General features: G+C 41.0%; 1 protein-coding gene across 5 annotated transcripts in view; it reads left to right on the top strand.

The window, feature by feature from the left end:
• The window catches only part of gask1a (golgi associated kinase 1A), a 70,336-nt gene extending 45,517 nt beyond the window's left edge, over positions 1-24,819 (top strand). For 4 of the 5 annotated variants that reach the window (XM_084357565.1, XM_084357564.1, XM_084357566.1 and 1 more), the window contains 3 exons: positions 19,153-19,275; positions 21,179-21,282; positions 23,951-24,819. In XM_084357565.1, coding sequence (XP_084213691.1) covers positions 19,153-19,275; positions 21,179-21,282; positions 23,951-24,137 — 414 coding nt within the window. In that variant the 3' untranslated portion in view covers positions 24,138-24,819. Of the gene's footprint in view, positions 1-19,152; positions 19,276-21,178; positions 21,283-22,460; positions 22,550-23,950 lie in introns of all 5 variants that reach the window. The other variant, XR_014622965.1, reaches the window with a different exon arrangement.
• The last annotated feature ends 1,378 nt before the right edge of the window (positions 24,820-26,197 follow it).

The following is a 26,197-nucleotide window of genomic DNA, read 5'->3' as shown; positions in this document are numbered from 1 at the left end:
TTAAACTCAGAATCAAACTTCTATTCAGCCAGGATCTAGGTATGAGGAAAGAAAATGCAGCATGAGCAGCAGTGTGACAAGCTCTTATATTAACACAAACAGTTAATCATTTTCACACATGTAGACAATTTAGAGTTCCCATTTCCTGCAAAGGTCAACTACACATGTATCTCTGCAGGAAATGGGTCAGCCTAGGAGTGAAGTCATTAAAATATATATATAAAAAAAAAAAAAACATTTGTTAAGGCTAAAAGAGCTAACTGAACCATTCTTAATAGAAATAATTGTAAGAGTGTATTAGAGAAGTAAGCCTGACTTTCTTTTGTCATTCTTGAGTGTAATTAGATATCAGAAAATTCATTTCTGACTGATGAAAACGTACAGAGGTTACGGGAGGCCAAAACTGCCAGGATTATTTTTACATAATGGTTCCACTTAATGAGCATTACCTACAGACTAGATGTGTGTATGTGTGTTGTATGTCTTTGTGTGTGCAGAGGAGTTTGTGTCCGGGTATTGACGTGTCAGTGTCTGTGGGTATGGATGTGGGCCTGCCGGTTCAATGAAAAATCCAATACAGCTCTCATTTGAGATGTTTGTGTGTGTAGTTGTGTTTCTTTGGATTTACATTTTGAGTGGAGCTCGTTTATAAGGTGTCAGCTGCTATTGATTGTGTCAGAGCAGTTGTTCCTGTGCTAAATGTGATGATGGATGGATGGATGGATGGATGGATGGATGGATGGATGGATGGATGGTTAGGTTGCCATGGTGACAGGGAAATGTCGACAATCAGACGTTCTAAAGAGAAGGTGAGATAGAGAGGTGTAAATAATGCCAGATCATCTCTTCCACAGCCAGAGGAAAGACACATTTTTCAACCCACTGTCCAGAAAAGAATAGACAACATTATAATACAGGACAGTATTATCAAGGGAGAATGATTTTATATCCATCCACAATCAATAACCGCTTCAAATTGCAGTGCAGTACTGTGAGCATATCAACATGCTCTGGTGTGAGGCTGGCTCTCTTCTTGGAGGTTATGTTCCCAGCAGCTGAGAACAGTCGCTCAGAAGGAGTAGAAGTAACAGGAATGCACAAGAATGACTGGGCTAATGATGCAAGACTTGGATACTTCATGCTTCATTTGACTTCCACCAAGATAGGGGATTCTCTGTCTTTGACAGAGGGTGCTCTCCAAAGTACATCAGTACCTGCAATGGGACAACAGATGAAAATTAGGCTTGTGAAAAAGTATGGCATGTTACAGTTGATGTTAAATGTTAAATTAAATTAATAAGAACTGTTCTTATTTAAACACACAAATCTTGCCTCGTTGGTGATAGCTTGGTTGTGAGCATCCTGTTCAGCAGTCACACTGTCGAGGAGTCACATCCAAACAGTGAATCAAGAGACTCATTTGAAGTTCTCTTAGCACATGTAATGGCTTCCTCATTCTCACTGGCACACTGCTTCTTTGTAGTTTCTTCTTGCATGGACTGTAAGGCGAGAGATTGGACTTTACTTTGTGACACTGAACACTGAACCTCTCCTCTGGTGTCAGAAATTTCAGTTTCTGAAAACGCGAGTCTAGTGCAGCTGCAATGATCTGTGTGTTTGGGTTGTCATCTTTGACAGTGACTTCTCTGGACCAGAGTGCAGTGGTCTCCTGTGAAGCAGCTGCCTGGAATGCCTGCACATGAGCTGTATCATAGGCGGTCTGAGTGGACTTCTGAAGCCCTCCGACCAGAGGAGGCAGGGCAGAGACGGTAACATAGGTTTCGCCACTCAGGTAGACAGTGGCACTTTCAAAGGCCTGAAGAGCTTTTGCCAGTTCCTCTAGCAAGGCCCACTGGTCTGGTTTCAGGTCGAGATGCTGTTTCCCTCTCTGTGTTACTGTTGGGTCAGACAACGTTACAGTCAGCGGCCATCTCTGTTCTAGCAGATGAGTCACCATGTAAAAGGTGCTAGCAATTGGTGATCAGTCATGCTCTGAAACATCCTCAGATCACTAAAACACTAGGAGCAGCGAGGTGTCTTGTAGGGCACTTCAAAAGAAGTTAACTAGCCTCAAAAACTTTCATTCTGGCTCCCCAGAGAACGTCTTTTAGACGTCTTGGATGTCCATAAATGATGTCTAAAAGACGTGATCTAGACCACTCTTTGCTCCGTCATTCAAACTTAATAGAGGCGACTTGTGAGATCAATGTAGATCGTCGGAGAACAGTTGGCTGATGTTTATTGACAGATTGTCACACTCTACAGCCAATGGTATCGTTAACAGCGTGTGCGCGCCTGACCAATGACAGTGTAGTGACCCAAACAGGGCGGGATCTCAACACGGAGCGGCACTAAAGTTTAGCTGCTTAGCTAGCAAGGACTCGTCGCGCTGCTACGTTTTAAAATGAGTTTACTCGTCTGACACGGAGAGTCTCCTGTTGTGTGCTACATTTGTGAATTAACAACTATAGTCTGGACTTTGTCTGCAGTGTATCTGTGTAAACGGCTTCATTCAGCGTCTCTCCCTCCCCTCTGGCACCGTGAGTTACCATGGTTACAGGAACGCCCTCAAACTTTATAATGATGATCAATAAGATGTGTTTGGTTAGTTTGACTGTACAGAATCATGAATGTTGCTTGATTGTAGCTCAATGCTTAAATCTTGTATTATAACATATAGAACAAAGCCTCAGAGCGTCTTTGATTACTAACAGTCTGTTAGTGATGACAGAAAGTGATAACTCGCCATCAGACTGACAAGGCTGCAAAAGTTGCTGCTTGTATGATGTATTTTTCTGTTAAATGATAAGAGGCTCACTTTAAACAATATTATTAATAATAATAATTAATGATAATGATGATGAAGAAGTAGAAAAATAGTGTACTGAAAAGTTCTGTAGATGGTTGATTATTTGTTTTGTCTGTTTGCAAGACATGCAACGGCGAAATTCCAAGAGGTGGTAACCAACAACGACAATTTAATACAACTAACCTCATCCGCCATTTGAGAACGTGCCAAACAAAAATCCATTCTGTGATCAGTGATCGGTATCGGTATCGGCAGATTTATGATTCCTGTGATTGGTGATCGGATCGCCCCCCAAAAATGCTGATCGGAGCATCCCTACCAATCACATGTTAGTTAGCGAGAAACCGGCAGCTGATCAGGGAGCAGTATTTAGGTTAGAGGCGGGACTTCTAGCAGAGACCGACATTTAACCCTTTGTGTGCCATAATCATTGACTAAACACTACGGACAGCGGTTGTATTGATAGTGACTACACAGTAGCGGACACCAAAACACCAGACATTCTCCTAATGCTCCCGTTGAGAAATACTAATGTACCAAGGGTCTTGAAATAAGTTTTTTAAAATGTACGTTCATTTGGAAGGCTTTATAGGACTCCATTGTTAAATGATGATATATGGGGGTTATTTTTGGTTGTTGTTGTGTTCCCCATGGATCTACTGTAACAAGTGGTTTTCCTACAGCATAAGCCAAACTAGTTTTCTGCCTCCAAGGTTTGCGTCCACATTGTATGTGTCCCATGTGCATTGATGTTTCTCCCACTGGGTCTACCTGCATGTTCCCGCTCAGCCCATTGACTTTACATTAGGATACCCACATAAATATGTGTTGTTAGTCCCCAAGAAAGTTTAACAAATATATCTTCCTGGATTAAATAGTAACTCAAAGAGTAATAATTACCTTGTTTACACATGGAGTTGCCCTGTTCAACAGACTTAGATGACTCTTTTATAGTCGCAGTTTAATCAGGAAAGACTTTTTGGCACACAGGGAATTTTTCTGATGCAGACAAATTGGTAGCATGGCTGAACTCGCTCTATAAAACAATGTGTTCCAAAGAAAGAATTAGGGTTAATCACCAGTAATGATTTCATTCATTTTAACTGAAAAGTACAGTACAAGTCCCGTATGGAGGGAAGGTCAGCTCCAGTTATTTTTTCTGCAGACCTGATTGTCAGATGCAGGCTGTTCCTTTGCTGTTTGGTTGCAGATCTGACCCAGACAGTGATGGAAGTGCAGAGAACAGACTGCATGATCCTGGTGTAGAATTGGATCAGCAGCTCCTGAGACAAGTTGAACTTTCTGAGCTGTCGCAGGAAGTACAACCTCTGCTGGGCCTTTTTCTGGACAGTGTCTATGTGTACCAACGGTTCAGCTCCAGATGGTTCTGACCACACCAGAGGGCCAGCTGTTCCACCCCCCATCTGTATGCAGACTCATCACCATCCCAGATGAGACTGATGACTATGGTCATCTGCAAACTTAAGGAGTTTCAAAGAAAGGTGCAGTCATTCGTGTAGAGGGAGAAGAGCAGTGGAGAGAGGACACACCCCTGGGGGGTGCCAGTGCTGATAGTCCGGGTGCTGGATGTGATGCTCCCCAGCCTCACCTGCTGCCTGTCAGCCAGGAAGCGAGTGATCCACTGACAGGTGAAGGCTGGCACAGTGAGCTGGGTGCACTTCTGGTGGAGAATCTAAAGGATGATGGTGTTGAACGCCAAGCTGAAGTCCACAAACAGGATCCTTGCGTAGGTCCCTTGGAAGTCAAGGTGGTGCAGGATTTAGTGCAGTCCCATGTTGAATGCATCATTCACCGACCTGTTTGCCCGGTAGGCAAACTGCAGGTGATCCAGCAGGGGGGCTGTGATGTCCTTTAGGTGGCTCAACACCAGTGTTTCAAAGGATTTCACGACCACAGATGCCAGGGCGACAGGCCTGTAGTCACACAGCTCCAGAGATCTGTTGAAGATCTGGGTAAAGATGGGGGCCAGTTGGTCCGCACAGACTCTCAGGCAGGAGGACACACCGTCAGGTACTGGGGCCTTCCTGATCTTGTGTCTCTAGAAGAGCTGACACACATTACACCATATTTCAAGAACGCTTTGGGGGGTTTTCTTCAAACCTTGCACAAATGTTCACTCTGACTCAAGGATAAAATGCTTAAATTTTGGAGATCAAACATGAAAGGTCACAAGAATGCTTTAAGGGATTTCATAAGTTTTGGCACAAACCCACACTTGGACTCAAGGATGAACTGATTTTGGAGGTCAAAGGTCACTGGAACCTCATATCTTGTGAACACGATATCTCAAGAACACTGTGACGAAATTTCGCTGTATTTGGTACAAATATCTATACACACTCAAAGTGGTCCAAGGTCAATGGTGAAAGCAACCTCATGTTTCCTAAACGCAACATCTCAAGAATGCCATAAGGGAATTTCTTCAAGTTTGGTACATAGGTCCACTTGGACTCAAGTATGAACTGATTCAGTTTTGGATGCCAAAGGTCAAGGTCACTGTGCATGGTGAAAGCAGTATCTCAAGATGCCTTGAGGGAGTTTCTTCTAATTTGGCACAAATGTTACCTTCAACTCAAAGATAAATAGATTGCATTTTGGAGGTCAAAGGTCAAGGTCACTGGGACCTTGTGTATTGTGAATGCAGTATCTAAAGAATGCCTTGAGGGAGTTTCTTCAAATTTGGCACAAACCTACACTTGGACTCGAGGGTGAACTGATTAGGTTTTGGAGTTCAAAGGTCATTGCAACCTTACCATATTGTAGCTTCTTAGGACCTTTACCTTCTTTAAATCATTATTTTTTAAGTGGCTATAGATATGTCTTTTACCAAAATTTGCTTTATTAGGTTTTTGTTTAGCATGTTAACTAGTTTCTCTGTTGGCATTCACACAGGTTGTTGAGACTGAATGACATGTAAAAAGCAAAAAAAATACATAGTGATAACATGCAAATGACTTAAGACACTGGCATGTAGATCATTCACCATTTTGTGAGACCAGGCTGGAAAAAGTGAGTGCAAAATCTGTTTATATAGAACACCTAGTTGTTAGTTTTGGTAGTATATGATTGGTGGTTCGTATGGAACATGTAACTATAAAATGGCTTCTATGACTGTCTTCACTCTTATTATGCTCCACGCATGCTAATAAACCAAACCAATAGTGTGATGAATGGCAAAAAGGAACCAAGCGTGTTTAAATCAAATAATTCGGGTCTTTTAAAAACATGTCAGATAAATACAGCTTAGCTAAAAATATTGTTCAATTAATTCACGTGTCAAACTCAAGGCCTCAAGGTCAACCTCAGTTTATGTGGCCCAGGAGAGCTTGCAAAGCATATCATTTGCTTATAATACAATTATTTGCCATTAACAGAAGTATGATGTGCATAAACTACATGTCCCACAATGCATCTCAATTTTGGTTCATGCACACTGAAGGCGTCCAGCCGCTAGATGTCAGTGTCTCAATATCAGCCGTATCAAGCAGCAGCACTCTAGCTGAGTGATAGGGTTGGGGAAAAAATATGACTGGTACAAAAATGTCCAAGAAAAGAAAAGTTGATGCAGAGGGAAGGCAACTTCATAAGAGATGGGAAAGAGAAATGGCTTGGTTGGACATGTGAAGAGAAAATGCAAAAAAGTAACTGCTACACACCCCTGACAGCTTACTATTATCCATTATCCACCAAGAAGCTCTGTGTGGCAAGATTCTGGATAACATATGACCACAGTCATGAAATGGTGAACACCGTCAGTTCCAACTATTTTTGAAGGAGGTGGGTACTGAACATGTGCAGTACCATACAGAATTAAGGTGGCTGAGTATGAGTACCTCCCTCGAGTGATTTTTTGAACTACGGGAAGAAAGTGCTTTTTTTCATGGAAAGTAACGAACTGTCAGATCCAAATTGGCTGTGTGATTTTGCCCTGTTGTGTTACATAACAGAGCATCTTGCCCAACTGAATTAGAGGCTGCAGGGCCGCAAATATATCATAACTGTGATGTATCATGCGATCACAGTTTCCAGCTGAAACTGCACCTATGGAACTCCAACAGGACAGTCTTGCCAGGTGCTTTTTCGCACTTGATTGGCTACCAAAGTGAACCAGTTGATTAATGAATTTGATCGACACTTTTCTGACTTTAAAGTACTGCACTTAACCTTTGCAATCTTTGCCAATTGGTGGTGAAAGGATTGTTTCACCACCAACGTCGACAGTGCACCCTATCACCTTCAGATGGAGTTAATAGAATAAATGCAATGCATTCATTGCAAAGGTAGCCTGAGAGTTCCAGGATGCTGCAGTCGAGGACTTTTCTACCCACTGCTTTGATGCCACAGCTCCGACTTCAAGCTGCCTGTGTGTTGTCCATGTTTGGAAGCACCCTGCTGTGGGAACAGATGTTTTCAATCATGAATCTGAACAAGACCAAGCACAGATCATACATCAGTGATGTAATATGTGTGCATTGTAATGGTTGTGCTTGCATTTTGTTATTTTTGTGTTTGCTGTTATGTGCAGGGGTTGATCCATGGATTAGGATGGTGTTTGATATGGTGTCTCAGGGGGAGGAGAGAACTAACTGGTGTGTACAGAGCACGGCAGCATCACTTTTACATCCCACTCTGTCCACATCATGTCGTAGTAACCTCAACCAGAACCTGACGAGAATAGTTATGAACTGAAACCACCCTTATTTTGACTTTATTATGTATACTACTTTGTATATGCACTCAGTAGCCCTTTTCACACAGAGACTCCGCATTATCTCGGAGTCTCTGTGTGAGGGGCGACTGTAGCTCAGGAGGTAGAGCGGGTCGTCTAGTAATCGGAAGGTCACTGGTTCGAGTCCCGGCTCCCCTCAGTTACATGTCGAAGTGTCCTTGGGCAAGATACTGAACCCCAAATTGCTCCTGATGAGCAGTTGGCGCCTTGCATGGCAGCCTCCGGCATCAGTGTATGAATGTGTGTGTGAATGGGTGAATGTGCCAAGTATTGTAAAGCGCTTTGAGCTGTCAGTAGACTGGAAAAGCGCTATAGAAATGCAAGACCATTTACCATTTACCATTTATCTCTGCGGCGGAGGTTCACCAATTCTCTGCCTTTGTTTGTTCACACAGAACCAAGTAGCTCTGGCGTAAAGGCGCACCAGTGTGTCAATTCATACAGCAAGCCAGCACTGCGGATCCAAAAGAGGCGTGACGGTACACGTCATGATGATGAACCCGTTTCCCTCGGTGTCCTCCTGTTAATCTAAACATGTTATTGACAATTATTGACTGTTTATAATCATTTTGATGCTGTTATAATGTGTTGTGATTGAGATCCTGACTCACCGTACATCCTGGAAACTGACAAAGTTATGTTTTTCACTCTAAATAACATATTTACATAATCGCCATCAGTAAACAGGACGCTGTCTGTCTCAGGGAGGGATGCTGTTTTCTGGGGGAAAGTTTACTGAAGTCTCGGTCGGGAGGGCTGACCATCGACAGAGACAGTAACTACAACAACACTTGAGTGAAGGAAACAAACACTTGGTGAGTTAAAGTTTTTTGCCGGGGACATATGCTATTTTTCGGGAAGAAAGATGACGAAGAGTCGGTAGGACAGACAGGATGACAAACAGGATGACAGACACTTCTCCACGTATAACTGCGATATATTTTTCCTCATATAAGTTGCCAAAGACACTACCAGTTACTATGTTACTGTTGTTTGGTCATGTAACGTTGCTTTGTGGGACATTTCTCTTTATTTTGTTGAGTGAAGGACGGCCACGGCAGCAGAGCTAATAGGTTTCACTCTAGTCTATGTGTTAATTTCGGAGATACGCAGGACATCTATTTCTGGTGGATGCCGGAGCACGACGCAGGAATTCAGCCGAATTCAGCACAGAGCAGACAGGAAGTCAGACACGAAACAACAACATGACATCCAGTTAATTTTCAAAATAAAACACTCTGTGTTGATGCCAGCAAAAAAAAACCTCAAAAAAGAGACAATTACAAGCTCGTCTTCTAATCCTTTGGTCGGGAACACTTCGTGTTGTTGTGTTTATAACACATACCTATAACTGCGGTCGCGGGTGATTATGTAATTATTGCGGGCATTCCTCGGCCTCGTAACTCCAGCTGTTCGGAGGTGCTTCGCAGTGGAGGACTCGAAACGCAGCTGGTGGGGGTTGATGGACGACGGACAATGGAGCAAAACCGTACTGGAGCTGCAACTGCCCCTTTGAGGGCAACCATAATGCTGATGTGTCCTTAGATTAAATTGAGTTTGACACCCCTTAATTAATTGATTGGTCAGCTGATAGAGAACTAATCGTAAATAGTTAAGAATCCACAGAATTCACAAATTGACTTATATAATATTACAAATACTAATGCATATTTGGGTTTTATTTGGGCTCTTGGTAAGAAAAAATAAGGACTTTGAAGGGTCACTTCAGTCACTGGGAAATTAGAAACAAAATTATCAATCTTTTCATTTGAGAAAATGTGACATTAATCAGTAATAATAATTATGTCCCTTTGTCATTTCCACTCCTCATTTTAAGTGACCAAGAGATATAAAAAAATCTAAATGATCAAGAAGAATTGAACACTAAATGAGAGGCTCATTTTTTTGTTTCTTCTTTTTCAATCATATCTGTCTTTAGATTATGATATTCATGTATTTAGTGCCACTGTGCACATGAGCTCATGCTGTAAATGTACTTCTGTCAGGTCAGTATTTAAACATAAATATTGTTGAACATTTCACAGTTATTTTCACATTTCACTTCCTCAGTATTGAGCTCAGTTTGACACACACTTTACTTACACTACAGAGACTGCACCATGTCACTGATTTTACAATCTCCAGTAGTAATTGTGTACTGGTTTGTTCTGTCTGCAAACTGAGATGGTATGTGTATCTAACACCTATCTACAGTGTGTGGGGGGTGGAATATGAATAACCCATGAGGCAGCTCTCTTCCCCTCGCTACCAGAAGTCGATCCCTGCAACAGGGCCAAGCTCTAATAGCCTCCTATTGATCTGCTGAGAGCCAATGAGTGCGCCTCTGAACACTTGTTCCTACCTGCTCCCTTAACACCTCCCTGGGCTCTGATAGCAGGGAACCAAACACCAAAGGTGCAGGAAGAGCAGTGTGAAGGACACACCCCCACTTATTCACACACACACAACGCAGTAAAGGACACCCTGGGGAAGATAAGGGAACTGAGGATAAGGTGACAATCTTATTATGATTTTCAGAATGAAGGTACACTGCTTCAAATTGCTACCTAGCAGTTCCTGCAGCAGCTGTGAGGAAAAATTGACCAAAAACTCAGCACGCTCAGCATGTTGGTGATAGACTGGGATGGATTACGTACAGTACAGACCAAAAGTTTGGACACACCTTCTCATTCAAAGAGTTTTCTTTATTTTCATGACTATGAAATTGTAGATTCACACTGAAGGCATCAAAACTATGAATTAACACATGTGGAATTATATACTTAACAAAAAAGTGTGAAACAACTGAAAATATGTCTTATATTCTAGGTTCTTCAAAGTAGCCACCTTTTGCTTTGATTACTGCTTCGCACACTCTTGGCATTCTCTTGATGAGCTTCAAGAGGTAGTCACCTGAAATGGTCTTCCAACAGTCTTGAAGGAGTTCCCAGAGATGCTTAGCACTTGTTGGCCCTTTTGCCTTCACTCTGCGGTCCAGCTCACCCCAAACCATCTCGATTGGGTTCAGGTCCGGTGACTGTGGAGGCCAGGTCATCTGGCGCAGCACCCCATCACTCGCCTTCTTGGTCAAATAGCCCTTACACAGCCTGGAGGTGTGTTTGGGGTCATTGTCCTGTTGAAAAATAAATGATGGTCCAACTAAACGCAAACCGGATGGAATAGCATGCCGCTGCAAGATGCTGTGGTAGCCATGCTGGTTCAGTATGCCTTCAATTTTGAATAAATCCCCAACAGTGTCACCAGCAAAGCACCCCCACACCATCACACCTCCTCCTCCATGCTTCACGGTGGGAACCAGGCATGTAGAGTCCATCCGTTCACCTTTTCTGCGTCGCACAAAGACACGGTGGTTGGAACCAAAGATCTCAAATTTGGACTCATCAGACCAAAGCACAGATTTCCACTGGTCTAATGTCCATTCCTTGTGTTCTTTAGCCCAAACAAGTCTCTTCTGCTTGTTGCCTGTCCTTAGCAGTGGTTTCCTAGCAGCTATTCTACCATGAAGGCCTGATTCACACAGTCTCCTCTTAACAGTTGTTCTAGAGATGTGTCTGCTGCTAGAACTCTGTGTGGCATTGACCTGGTCTCTAATCTGAGCTGCTGTTAACCTGCGATTTCTGAGGCTGGTGACTCGGATGAACTTATCCTCCGCAGCAGAGGTGACTCTTGGTCTTCCTTTCCTGGGGCGGTCCTCATGTGAGCCAGTTTCTTTGTAGCGCTTGATGGTTTTTGCGACTGCACTTGGGGACACTTTCAATGTTTTCCCAATTTTTCGGACTGACTGACCTTCATTTCTTAAAGTAATGATGGCCACTCGTTTTTCTTTACTTAGCTGCTTTTTTCTTGCCATAATACAAATTCTAACAGTCTATTCAGTAGGACTATCAGCTGTGTATCCACCTGACTTCTGCACAACACAACTGATGGTCCCAACCCCATTTATAAGGCAAGAAATCCCACTTATTAAACCTGACAGGGCACACCTGTGAAGTGAAAACCATTTCAGGTGACTACTTCTTGAAGCTCATCAAGAGAATGCAGAGTGTGTGCAAAGCAGTAATCAGAGCAAAAGGTGGCTACTTTGAAGAAACTAGAATATAAGGCGTATTTTCAGTTGTTTTACACTTTTTTGTTAAGTACATATTTCCACATGTGTTAATTCATAGTTTTGATGCCTTCAGTGTGAATCTACAATGTCAATAGTCATGAAAAGAAAGGAAACTCATTGAATGAGAAGGTGTGTCCAAACTTTTGGTCTGTACTGTAGCTAACTGAGCGGAGAACTGACGTCAATACATTCACCAACAAATTCCATGGTGTTGATGGAGAGTACAAGCGCGTTCACTGCGATGTCACATGTCATACGCCATGGTGATGTACCAGATGTGCACTCACTGTGCACGTCTGGAGAAGAGTGTGATTAAGATACAAGTGGATTTGCGCCTGTATGACGTCTGTGCGGATAACTTCTAGCATGACATTTGTCCGCTTCCGTTAGCACAGTAAAAGGTCAAAATATTACACTATATTAGTCTATTAGCAGACAAACTAAACCCTAAAATACATGCAATTAACAAACTGGGCATAGTAGTAAATTCTGAAGATGTTGCAGTTCCAATGATCCAAATTTCATATGTTTACAACAAGTTCTAGTTAAACTTTGTAAATTCAGAGCTATAGCATCAGCTATAGCATTTATCCCCTGTCAAACAACACATAGCTTCTCTGACGGGAGGGGTGGCAACTATCGACACGGATGACCACATATCATGTACCTTCTCTGACGGGAGGGATGGCGACTGTCAACACAGACGACCACAGAATTGGCTACTTAGTTAGCAAAGAAATGTCAGTTAGAACACCCCATAACTGGGGTATAGTCTAAAATCAGGCAAGAGTGTCATCATGATAAAACAAGTCTTAGAGCTTAGTGCTGGCAGCAAATACATTTTTGTCACAGGGTCCCACCTCTGATTTGATTTAGATCAATCAATCAAACTTTATTTATTTAGCACCTTTCAAACAAATCAAACTACAAATCAAGTGTTTTACCAGTGATTTACAAAAAATTAGGATGTTTAAGGAAGAACAAAAAAATGATTTTGAGATAAATACATACCAAGACAATAAAGGCACCTTGTCCAAACCCTGCTTTCTGGAAACTGGTGTCCCTCAAGGCTCAGTACTAGGACCACTTCTGTTTTCACTATACACTAGATCACTAGGCTCGGCAATCACATTACATGGATTCTCTTACCACTGTTATGCAGACGACACCCAACTGTTCCTCTCATTTACCCCATCCTCCAACACCCACGTTGCAACACGCATCTCGGTGTCTGGCAGACATCTCTGCTTGGACAACTGCGCACCAACTCAAGCTCAACATTCATAAAACTGAACTCCTCTTCATCCGGGGAAAGACTGCCCTCGTATGGACCTGTCTATCACTGTCGAGGACATCATAGTATCGCCTTCATCGACTGCGAGGAACCTGGGCGTTATCCTCAACGACAGACTATCCTACACCCCCAACATCACTGCTGTGGCCCGATCCAGCAGATTTGCCCTCTACAATATCCGCAGGATCCGGTCTTTCCTCACAAAGGACGCAACGGAACTCCTGGTCCAAGCGCTGGTCATCTCCTGCCTGGACTACTGCAACTCGCTCTTGGCTGGACTCCCAGCCTCTGCGACTAAACCGCTGCAGTGTATCCAGAACGCTGCAGCGCACCTCGTTTTCAATCTACCCAAATTCTCCCAAGGGGCCCCCTCCTCTGTGTCCTCCACTAGCTTCCTGTTGCAGCCTGCATCTGATTCAAGATGATGGTACTGGCCTTCAAGGCCATCAATGGAACTGCACTCATCTACCTCCAAACACTGGTCAGAACACACACCCAGCGCAAGCACTTTATTTCATTACATCAGCTGGCTGGCTGGTACCGCCATCGCTGAGAGCAAACAAAGGTCACACAGCAAAGTCACAACTCTTCTCTGTTCTGGCGCCCCAGTGGTGGAACGAACTCCCGACCAATGTCAGGAAAGCAGGGTCACTCGCCATCTTCCACAAAAGACTCGGGACTCACTTGTTCAGATTTCACCTCGACCCTGCATAGCATGACTCCCCCCCATTTAAATGTAAATGTAAATCTAATTTAAAAAATTTAAGATAGACAATAAAAGATAATACAAGCAACAATGAAAATACATTTATTAAAAAGATGTTTAATTACATAGAGTATAAAACCCATGATCAAAATGGGCATACATCCTGTCACACTGTTGTGTATAGATGTATTTGTTGTGAAAATGAAGCTCTAGCAAAAGTTCAGACTTCGTATTCTCAGTCCTTAATTTATTTCTCATACCATCCTTTAATTCACTCCTTTCACTCATGCTCACTCATAATTGCTTGTCATTATCTGGCATGGTTACCTCTTGTCATCACATATGTCATCACAATGGAGAACAACACAGAGAACATGACTTTACTGACTTCTTTGTGGCTAATTTTGTGTTGTTTTGGTCATAGACTGCCCTCTCACATTCCTGGATTTCTTGATTAGGCAAGGTGGCGTAATAAGCATGATGATACTTAATGTCCACATTGCGCAACCATGCTTGCATTCCTGCATGAGCAATTGCAGTGTGCCAAAGCAAAACTCTTCCAGCTGTGCCAGGGCCAAGGACGTATACCATGCTTGAGCACGGTAGTGCACAGAGCGTCAAACCTGCTTGGGTGCGATACAGATTGCCTAGTGTGAGTGCGCCCTGAGACTCACAACAATCTGGTCGTCTTTACAGTAGCCCCATTTACACTGCCCTTTCAGTGCAGGAATCATGCGCTGATTCTCCACATCGCTGTCTGTGTGAAAATTCCAGATGCGGAGAGGGGGGAAAGTTTTGCTTCAGCTCTGATGCGCCTGTGGAAGTAGTATCAGAGCCACAGCAGAGGTGAGCCAGTGTCTGTGTGAATGGAAAAGCCGGAGGCACAGATCAGGGGTGTGTCATTCTGATGGTGTTCACAGTCTGATAACTAAACAGACCCCTTCACTCATCAAATAAAAGAGAAATGACCTACAAAGCAACGTTACAGGACCAATGTGGTAACTGGTAGTGTCTTTGGCAACTTATATGAGGAAAGAAAATGGAAAAGTGTCTGTCCTCCTGTCTGTTGTACTGACTCTTCGTCACAATTCTGCCCGAAAAACAGCGTCTATCCCCGGCAAAAAACTTAAACTCACCATGTGTTTTGTCTCCTTCCACTATTGTGTTGTTGTAGTAACTGTCTTGAAAAAAGTCACCACGAAGATCAGCCCTTCTGAACAAGACTTCGGTGAACTTTCCCCCCGGAAAACAGCATCTTTCCTGAGTGAGACTCAGACAGCGTCTGCTGTTTACTGATGGCAATTATATAATTATGTAATTTAGAGCGAAAAATGTAACTTTGTCACTTTCGTGGGTAAGAATCTCACAACACATTATAACTGTATCTATATGATTACATCAGTCAGCTTATACATGTTTAGATTCACAGGTGGACACCGGGTGAAACACGTTGAAAAAAACACACACATGTCAACATCATGATGTGTACCGTCACAACTCTTTTGGATCCGCAGCACCAGCTTGCTGTATGAATTGATGCACTGGTGAAGCTTTACACCGGAGCTGCTTGGTTCACTGTGTGAAAAGGGCTACTGTTATTCAAACAAGGTAGAGGAAGGCTAGCTGGATTCCCCTGCTGTTACTGTTTAAGCTAACCAGCTCCTGGTTGCATTATCGAACAGACATGACAGTGGCATCAATCCACTTGTCTAAAGCTCAGGAAGGAAGCAAACAAGTGTATTTACCAAAACTTAGCTTGCTATCATTCTAACCTAAGATGGTGATCATGTTAAAGATTAAACCTGCTAAATATCAGCATGTTAACTACACACTACACAAAACCTGGAGTTAATATGCAGCAGGATTTTGGAGCAGTTAAGAACTGGGTTGTTTGATTTTGTAACTGTACTAGCCAGTGGCTGAAAAGCAGAGAGAAGAGCAGCACCTACAAAGAAATTCCATTGTAAAATAAAAAATAAAGGCAGGTCATTCTGCCCACACTGTTTGACTGACTCGTGAAAACAAAGAAGTTCAATGGTGAAACAGCACTGCAACAAGCACTCTGCACATAAACACTGAAACAAAGAGGAGTATGTATGCAGTTAAGGTGAAATAAAGATTGAATTAATTAAAAGAATAATGTTTACTATCCTACAGAACATCAGATCATGCAGTAAGTAAGCTGTTGTGCTTAAAATGGAGAAGTGCGGTCCTAATGTATTTGAATAAATCAGACTCCCCCCACACACTTTACAGTTTGCTCCATCTAAATTCTGTGTTGACTCTGACCACAGACAATCACCAGTCTTGTCTCTCCCTGAGGCTTGCTGGTGTTCAGTGGTAGTGTAAGTCAATATTGGCTCAGTCTCCACAAGGCCACTGGACCAAACTCAAAATCACTGTATTCAAGTGTGGGATAGAAATGTGGCAGCAGGGTGAGAAGGCTACTGAAATCACCACACAAGTGAGAAGAAACTAAGAAGGTGCAGATTTACTGCACAACAGAACACACAAACATCTTCTCTATCACACACACACACGGCTAGCCTGAGAGCACCAGGGTTGTGTGACTCACAAAAACTTGCACAAGTGTGCTGATGTACACAAAACACATACTACATATAGACAGAGGGAGAGCAAACACAAACCCTCAAAACCAGCCGAACCCTGAGGGCAGATATTATCAAATCATATCTGTTTGCTTCTCAGAGCGTCAGCCTCACACTTAAACACCAGGAAGTAAATCACAAGGCTCTCACACTGACAAGATCCTTACATTACGATCCTTAGGATAGGCAAATTTATTTGAAAGAGAAAAATGAAGGAAAAAAGGAAAATTATAAAATTATAATGGACATTATATAACTGTCCATTGTAAACATAAGTGAGAAATGTATTGTTTTGTAAGTCTCAAGGGAGTCTCCAGTCTGGGCTATCCCAAGTCAAGACCAACAAGTCCAAAGTCTTGTCTTTCCAGTACAAAGTCCAAACTGTGTGTTTTGAACATCGATTGTATAAGATACAGACAGAGTTTCCGGATCTGAACAATGAAGCGTCTTAAACTTGCATTCTATCTAATGGTCAGCAGGAGGTGACTCTACTGGTTTCTGAGAGAATGGGCCTACTTCTCACTTGATTTAGTACCTCATTAAATTGTTTGAGTTTATGGTCTCAATCACTGGTTCCAAGTCTTTCATCAACACAGCATGATGTTCATTTTGTTAATTATGGAGTGAAATAGACGATGGAGCAGCCTATGCTTTAGTGCTTGCTTTACACACCAAGATGGCGGTGGCCATAAAGTCACACTCAAGGCTCAATGGATGACATCACAGTGGGTTTAGACTGGGTTCATGTCCCAAACATGTCATCATGCAGACAAACACAATGTCATTTTAGATAAACTGTATTACATTCAAATTAACTTCATGACATTTCAAAGCAAGTTGAGCCAGTGAGCCTTGGTATATTATTCCTGTGTACAGTCATTTGTCATTTCTGAGACAAGTGTTTTGATTGTTGCTGTCTGTTTTGTGATTATCCAAAGTTTGGATCTAAACAGACTATAGCTAATTAATTAATCAGTCAATCTGCAGAAAATCAAATTCGGAGACTCTTTTCCTATAAAGTCATTTTTCAGGTACAATGCCAAATTCACTTATTCTGTCCTCTCAAATGTGGATTTTGAGTTGATTTAGTGCTATACAGTACATAGTACAATAGTGAACTGAATAACATTGGGTTGTAGATTGTTGGTCTGACTAAACATGACATTTGAAGATGTCCCCTCTGAGAAACTAAGATGGACATTTTTCATTTTTTTCTTGACATGGACCAAACAATGAATTGATTAATTGCTGAAATAATGAGCAGATTGATCAATAATGAAAATAACATGGTCGCCACAACTGTCTTCCCAAACAATCAGAATCAGAAACAGATTCAACTTTATTTGCCAAGAATGTTGACATATACTGTAAATGGGACTACAAGAAAAGCAAAACTAAAATACAGACCTATTTAACTACTGACTATACAAAGACTGAATTTGTATGGTATGTGTACCGTCTATGAATGCAGTTTAAAGTGAGTCTACTGCAGGAATTTAATACTAAACTGTGTAGTCAAAATGATATATCAGTAGAATTGCAAATCTCTTGAGCAAATGTCATGCAGGGTGGAATTTCCCCAAATCACAGGCATGTCCTGAGACATCTAAAAAAGATTTAAGTATATTTTTAGCAGTGCTTGAACAGTAGGTGATGTAGGCTTTCATCTCTGATGATTCAGGCTATGAATATTGATGTATAATTTCAGTTAATCCAAAATCATTACCGACTATCCTGTTTCACTTGATATTCATGTGATTGCACACACAGGCTCTAAACGTGGGTTTCATCTGTTTTCATCCTGGTAATTTCATGAGATTACCTGTCAGACTGGCCTCCACAAACAGATCACTGACTGAGATGATGAGCCAACACTTTCTACATGATTTACAGTGGAAATTGACAGATGGGAAGAAGACCATCATGACAGAGACCCTCAAACTGAGAATGATATTTCTAGCAGTTATATCAAACAAGCAAATAAAATATTGTGATCAAATCAAGTATCATGCTTCTTATAATAACTGAAGTTTAACAATTGGAATTTCTAAGTAAATTGCTTTGTTATTTTTCCACTGACCCAACCTCGCATCACCTTTAGACTGTATCCAAATTTCAACCCTCTAAGATGTAAGGACCAGGGTGGGCTTCAGTCGTACATACCATCACTTGTTCACTGTTATCACGTCAAGTTTGTGAGTGCATGACACTGCAAGGCAGATATAAGCCACTGATAGACAAAATGCATTTTGATTACCTCTACAGTCTATACTTCTAAATATTTCTGTATAATGATGTGGTTGAATATTACTTTTGGCCAACACAATTCAAGTAACGTTATACTAAAGTAATTGGTTTACACATTCATAGGTACATCTGTATTGCGATGAATTGTGGGTAATTAAATCAGTAAAGTCTGGCGAAGTTAGCAGCCCAAGCAGACTCCCTGGAGGTCTGCAGAGGGTCTGCTTGAGGGCCCTTGTGGACTGGATTAAATTGGCAGAATGCGCCCCCGAAGTCAGCAAGTCTGCAAGTGCAGTGAAGTCTGGAGATTTGGATGCAGCCTCAGTTTCGTTGTTCATAATGTATTTGCATTTTACCAAGAAAGACACTGCCTCATCTTTGATTGGTGTTAAATTCTCGTGTCTCTTACAACCCAATCTTCCATTAAGAAGAGAGTTAGGGTAGCCTATATGCAGCCTGAGAGGCAAAACTGGACACAAAAAACTCCACAAATGTAGAAACCTGCTGTAAATTATGCCCTTGTGACAATAGCTTCAACAACAATAAGAACCAACACTATATCTCACTGTCAAATGAATGACTTTGTGTGTGTTCTTTGTCTGTTGGTGCAGGTTAATGACCGGTTGGACAGGTACTGCTGTGGTTTCACACCTGATCCGACAGACATGTGTGTGGAGAACCTGCTGCACGCCAAGTGTGGCAACACTGAGGACCTGCTGCTGGTTCACATCCTGGTACATATTACAAACAGTACTAATGTTAGTTCAACTCCACAGATAACACAGATTTATTGTCTTTGTGCCATTATCAAAATTATTTCTGTCCTGAAGGCCTTTGGGATGTTTTCTTTTTATTTGCAGTGCCGGAACAAAGACCAATGAATTATTCTCTGTCAAAGGACAAGTTTACTGATTTGTGCTTTTTTCCCTTGCCATACCAAATTTTTGTGTGATTTCCAAACTTTAAAAGTCACTGTAAATATTAGTTTTTATCTGAGGGAATGAAGGAAATGAAATCCACCTCCCTGGCCCTGTTTTTTGTTGTACATTTTGTTGCTGCGATTCTTCCATGGCAACAGAGGAGAATGGATCTATAGTTAAAAGATACAACAGATGCATGTATTATACATTCAGTAGTGTTGATGTATGTCTTTTTCATAGCTAATGAAAAACCTCAGGCTGGCAGGTGCTGGTTGCATGTGATTTACTATTTGTAAAAAAAGATAAAGCTGTTTGTGCGAGAATCACAGAAGGAGTGTTTTTCATTCTGCAGTCAGCTTAACGGTTCCAACATCACTTACCTGCTGAAACCTTAGTGAAATAGAATTTATGCCTTTTTAGAACCTGACCAATACTTGGTTTTTGAGGCTGAGGGCGGTGCGGATACTGGTAGTATTGTGGCATAAAAAATTCAGACATCAATTTATCCACCAATACGCACATTTTTTTAATTGATCCGTCTACTTGTATTTACAATGCATGGCAGGAGAGAAAAAACTCATTTGTGTGCACAAATTATCAAATAATAATTAAAGCACACAAACTAGTAATTAGTGCTCTCAAATTAATAGTTTTTGCATACGCTTGGCTTGACTTTTTAAATATATGTTTAAGATCACACAATGTTTAAAGCAATTTTTTTTTAGCATCGAGCTGTACACACCACACTGACAAATGATTAAGGGAAACATGTAAGTAAACAGTAAGAGCTGGGCTTTGCTAGAAAAGAAGTTTGTGCAATGCATTGTCTGACCACTTCAAAAGCAAGTGTTAAAGTTCTTCTACAAAAGCCAGATGCTTCCTGAGAAAGTGACAAACAAGAGAGAGAAGCTTAAACCATGTCTCCTTTTCTCACCTCCACACACATGGCCAATCACAGTAGGAAGTGTGTGTGAATCTGGAATTGTTGGTTTAAGTAACAGAGAGTTGCTGAAATCTTCAGATTCCAGTGATTGAAAGCTGTGGGGAAGGGGATTCATAGCTCTTGTTCACATTCATTGACATATCTCAAGATGGATGACATGACAAGGTCCTGTGAAGCCAAAACATCTGGATCATCCCCCTGGTGGCTTGCTGCAGTATAGGTCATAAATACTGCTGCCCACATGTTAGTAGATGGGACATTGGCCAACTAAAAACAGTATATGTCAAATACATTTTTCCCAAAGATGATTTCTGTCATTCTAGGTAGTTCTTATCACATGATGAATGTTCGAGAGTTATTTTTCAGATAAGTTTGGTTTTAATTATTTAATTGATGCCAGATAAAAAGGGGATGGGACATCTCAGCTGAGCCCTGTTCATGATTAAGTCGGTTGGGTGTATGGGTGGTAGTGTTGCCAGAGGGGAAATGTCAAACCATCATACGAGAGGGTTAAAATGATCCTGTTTTATAGGTTCATATATATATATATATATATATATGTATCAATGTCACATGTCAGTGGGGTCAGGGTTAAGGTTAAGTTGTTATCCATAATGGAAAAATACAAGAAGTAATAAAAAAAAATTTAAAATTTAAAAAAGATGACATTCTAAATTTGTTAGGAACAGCAAAATTCGTCCACAAACTACATTTTTGAAATGTTCTCATGTATAAACTATGCTTCCTGCTGACAGTGTATATGTTTTTGTTCAGGTGAGGAAGGCAGATCCCTCAAGACTGGTGTTCATAGACAACGCTGGCAGACCCCAGCAGTCCAGTGACAACCTCAACTTCCGGCTGGTGGAGGGCATTGATGAGTGAGTACAAAGCACTATTTTAAAGCAGTAGCAGTATGTAAATGTAAGTTAGTTTTTGCTCCATTCTGGCACCCAGGCTTGATAAATTACACCATACAGAGTCCAATACGTATTTGGGCTTGCAGCAGGCATAAACACTAATGTAAGGAAATGCTTCAAGAAAATAAAACACATCTAACAACATATTTCCCTGGTGAACAGCACTCAAATCAGCAGCACAGAAATGTCCACTGGAAGCTTGTTAGGTGTTTGTTACAATGACTGTCAGATTAGATTAATGTGCATTCAATTAGCCAGCTATTCAATATGCTGAATGAATCAGGTCTGATAAAGATTCTCCTTTGTCTGCCACTTAGGATTACAAAGCTGCTCTATAACATTCTCTTCATCATCTTAAGCCTGGACATTAAACTGAATGAAAATAGAATGTTGTATTATTTCTCATTGCTGAGTAATATGGAGCTTCTTGGATTGAATTTGGGTGAACTTTGCTCAGTAGTTTTTTTAATTTTATATGTTGTTTGCATGAACTGAAAAGGAACCATTCACAGTTACTTACCATGGTGAATAAAATAATTTCACAAGAATCACGATTACACTACATTACTTGTAGGGAAGGTTTTAATACTTTCAGGGTAATTACAGGCATTCAGTGTTCTGCAAGTGCAAGTACCATTCATTTTCTGCATAAAGAATGTCAAGTTACTGGAACCTAATATTATATTTGGTTAAAAAGCCAAAGATACAAGTCTGCGTGCATAAAAAGACTAATTTTGGTAAGAAAGAAACATCCAAATTTGTAAAACATTGAATTGAATTGAATTGAATTGAATCCAGCACAACCCAACATACCTCAATGCTACTTTGCACCTCATAGCAATACTATGAATAGATTATTTAGTTTAGTCTATTTTATTCTATCTGACTTGTTTGTGACTGTGTACAACTACTCCACGTGCCTTTAATTGCCCCCCGGGGACAAATAAAGTATTTTGAATTGAATTGAATCCAGTCAATTATCTTCGAATTTATATGCTCCACTAATGGCAAGCAAAGGTTTATGATGGCATGTTGTAAAACCTGATCAGCAGTTTAAAGGTATACGATGCATGATTTCCCTAAAAAACAATGCATAATGTCTGTATCTGCCCTCTGCCTTTATTTTTTCATTTTCTTAGTATTTTGCTGTGTTCAAGATGTGTCTGAGGCTTTGACCTTTGGGCAGTGATGTGTAGTCCCCTGCCGACAACAGCATGCAGGGTTTGAGGTCAGGACTCTTAAAAAATTTGGCAACCAGGTTACATCACTGTCTCCATCTCTCTTCTCTGCGCTTTGGCTGTAATGGATGTATAAAGATCTGCTGTGTTGTTTGACTGAGGGCGGAGCTACAAACACACACAAACACAGAGCAGAGAGGCAAACAGCTGACAGGATGTTGTGGGTGTGGGAGTGTTTATTGTGCTTTGGAACTGAACCATTGTGAGACAAGTACAAAATAACATTTTATTTCTCTGATTCACAGCACTCTCTCTCTTCACTCACTCTCTACCTCGCTCAACCACTGATATTTTCTCTCGCAGAGTATACCTTTAAATCACCAGCAGTTTAAATCACTCCATTGTTTGATGTGCTTGATTTCAGCAACCACGGCATATGTTTGTTTCGAATTAGTGATGTTACGTCAATGAACAGTACGATTCTTTATAACTATTTGGAAAAACCCTAGGGAACCGAGTAGTACTTTGTGAGAGCCATTCTTTTTATCATTGAACCAAAAATTCCACTGCTTGCCCTAAAGCCACCCTCTTTTACGTGAACAGTGAGAAATTAACACAAGTGTTTCATGAATTGCATTCAAGTCAAGGCAACTTTACTTACATAACACATTTCATACAGAGGGTAAATAGTAAATTCACACAAAGCAGGGAAAATTGGTGTCACCTTGTGTAATGTTCACAACGCAGATCAGTAAATTATTAATGCTAAACCTGGTTCACACATGCAAGTGGACATTTTTCTAAATGGATGTCTAAGTTTGAATCTGATCAAAATCTTACCCCATCATTACACCAGTATATACCATTATTTCACAGATAAACCAAATAACCCCTACCCCCTAAAAAAAAATGTATAAATAAATAACAATTAGATTAGATTATGATGAACAGAGCCATAAGATAAATAACCATAACTCCCCATCTCTATTTCCATTGCTATACCAGGTGTTACTAATTTGCTATAGCTCTGTAGTAATGTTCTGCCCAGAGGATGAACCTTTTTACTGACACTGACACCTGTCCTCCAGCACAACCCGTACACTTATCTCATGGCCTTTCTTGGGGTAGCAAGCACAAGACAATCTTTACATCTTTAACTGTGAAGCAATTATAAATGTATTACACAAATAAAGTATTTTAATATTACGTTAAGCTACTCTAGTGATAAGGCATATTTAGAAGTTCTAAGGTCAATGCACCTGGACTTGCCTGGTAATCAAATAGTGTTAAAGACAAAAGTGTTGTTTGTTTTCTGTCCAACAGTCCTATATTGCGATGTACAGAGATCATTACAACCTGTAGGGCTGCTAGAGAGGCTTTACGCTTTTCTAGATTTTAAACAAGTCAGTGAAGCTACAACACATCAAATTTAATTATGTTTCTCTTGTCAGGTTTCCAGAGAGAGCAGTGTCTGTGCTCCAGTCAGGCTGTCTGGAGAGTCTTCTTCTGCGCTCCCTTTACACAGACAAGGAATTCTGGGATAGCCAAGGTGGGGCCAGCGGTCTCAGGCTTCTTATCCACGCTGTGGAGCAAAGAGGGAAGATTCTCCTCCAGCACATCAGGGACAAGAAATTATAGCTCAAGAGGGACCTGTGACGGAGCTGAGCAGACCAAAAAGGAATAGAAACCAGACACATCAATCGTCACACTGTTTAGATGACATTTCTTCAGTGCAATCCAAGAGAGATTACTCTGATGAGAAAGTCGTTCTGAGTCTATAGAAACCCAAAGAGTTGAAATCGTTTGGCTAATTTGGGAGTACAGCAGACAAGCTTTGATGTAATTTTTTTTTAAAGTCTTTTATGAGGGGTTACAATAAATACACCAGTCCCAGGGACAAGCACAGGGTCCATGGACCAATCTTTTACATATTTAAAACCCAACACTGGTGAGATCAGAAATGTTCCTTCAGCCTCTAAGCCTCTGAGTGGGTGTTGCAGTTTGCATGTCTGATTGATGGCACCAACCAACACACAAACACAGTATAACACTTAGCTATTAGCTGTAGCTTGCAAGTGAAGCACACACAGTGCTCTGTTAGCAGTGGTGTTGAAGAACACAGACAACAGCACTTAGTTTTAAAATTTTAAGCTTGTAAATGTTCTGTAGTTGACGAGCTAACAAATTAACTGGCCCACAGTGTGTATGTTTATGGACATGAAATGAGAACTGGATATAGCATCAGAGATGGGTCTGTGTTCATTGCTATGAAAGCTGCTCAGCAAAAAAATTGGATTCCTGAATACAAAATTAGCCAGTTCTTTCGCATTACTTCTGCAGTGTGGGGCTCATAGAGTATACACACCAGATACTCTTGCTGGTCAAGAGGATTGCATAATTTCTTGGCTCTTCTAGACCTTCCAAATATTATCAGACTAAATGGCTCCAATTCTGACAATGAAACATGTCATAAAATGTATCTACCATTTTACAGCCACTTTTTTTCTCTTTCCTGGGGCATGGTTTCCACTGGTGGAACTGGTTAGCTAACATTGATTGGCTCGTTTTGTGTTGTGTGTCATCCTTGTCCCTGTTGGCCTCAGAATAGAGATGATTGCTATTTTATGCAAATGTTTAAAATAAAATGGTTCGATTGAATCTTTTTTTAAATTCAATAAGAAGACAGAGAACCAGTGGCATTGTGACAGGTTAATGCAAAGACGGAGGACACTGTCATTGAACCAAAACATAATATATATAAAATTCTTCCTTTGGGGTATACATTTTTTTTTTTCTTTTTCAAAAGAGAGCACAGGATTTTAAGAACACTCTGCTAAAATGCTCCTTATAACAGATTCATACGCTCAAACAGATTTATTGTTGTTTAAGTGTTGTTTAAGTCATTCACAAAGGATTTTTTTTTTTTACATCAGATTTGCTGTGAATCTTGGCTGGTTTTATTAACATTGAAATCATTGATAAATGTTCATGAGTTTCTCAATAACCCATTAAGAGGCAAGTTTTGTGTGTCAATAAGTCAGCAAATAAACCATGAGTCTGCATTTACAAATGTTAGAGGTCATATTGAGGGTTTTTTTTGTTTTTACCTTTCCTTTATTGTGTTATGTAGTATTTTTGCAGGTAAAAGGTGTGAAAAAAGCCCAAAGTCCATGCCAAAGGGAGTTACTCTCTTGCTTTATTTTGTATCACACTACCTTGCTCAGCATTACCTGCCCTACTCTGCCTCTGATTGGCTACATCCCGCTCCGTTAAGTAATGAGCATGTGCGACTCTCACCAAAGAATGAACAGAGGCGAGATGCCTCACTCCATGGCTAAAACGGAGCGTTCAAGACACAGTGTGAAAAGGGTGCTGGAGCAGTGCACCATATGAGAAAAATAAGTCAGAGGACAAATGAAGGAGAATTTATAATAAACTAGGATTAAAGTGCTATAGCAAAAGAAGATAAAGCAGCCGTCCTGCAGGAGGAGGACTAACACCAGCCCCCAAAGTTTCCTTTTTTAAGTGCTCTTAACTGATCCATAAAGGATTAGTTGATGATTTATTAGCCAAGTAATAGAGTCATTACAAACAACTTGCAAACTATTTACAGGCCTTACAGGATGCCTTACAGACATGAGCGGTAATCTATAAAGCTGATGTGTTTGTGTATTGGGACAAAGAACATTACTACAGAA

Source organism: Pagrus pagrus, assembly GCF_965226575.1.
Source record: "Pagrus pagrus genome assembly, chromosome: 7".
NCBI lineage: Eukaryota > Metazoa > Chordata > Actinopteri > Spariformes > Sparidae > Pagrus > Pagrus pagrus.
This window is presented reverse-complemented; position numbering and strand designations above follow the sequence as displayed.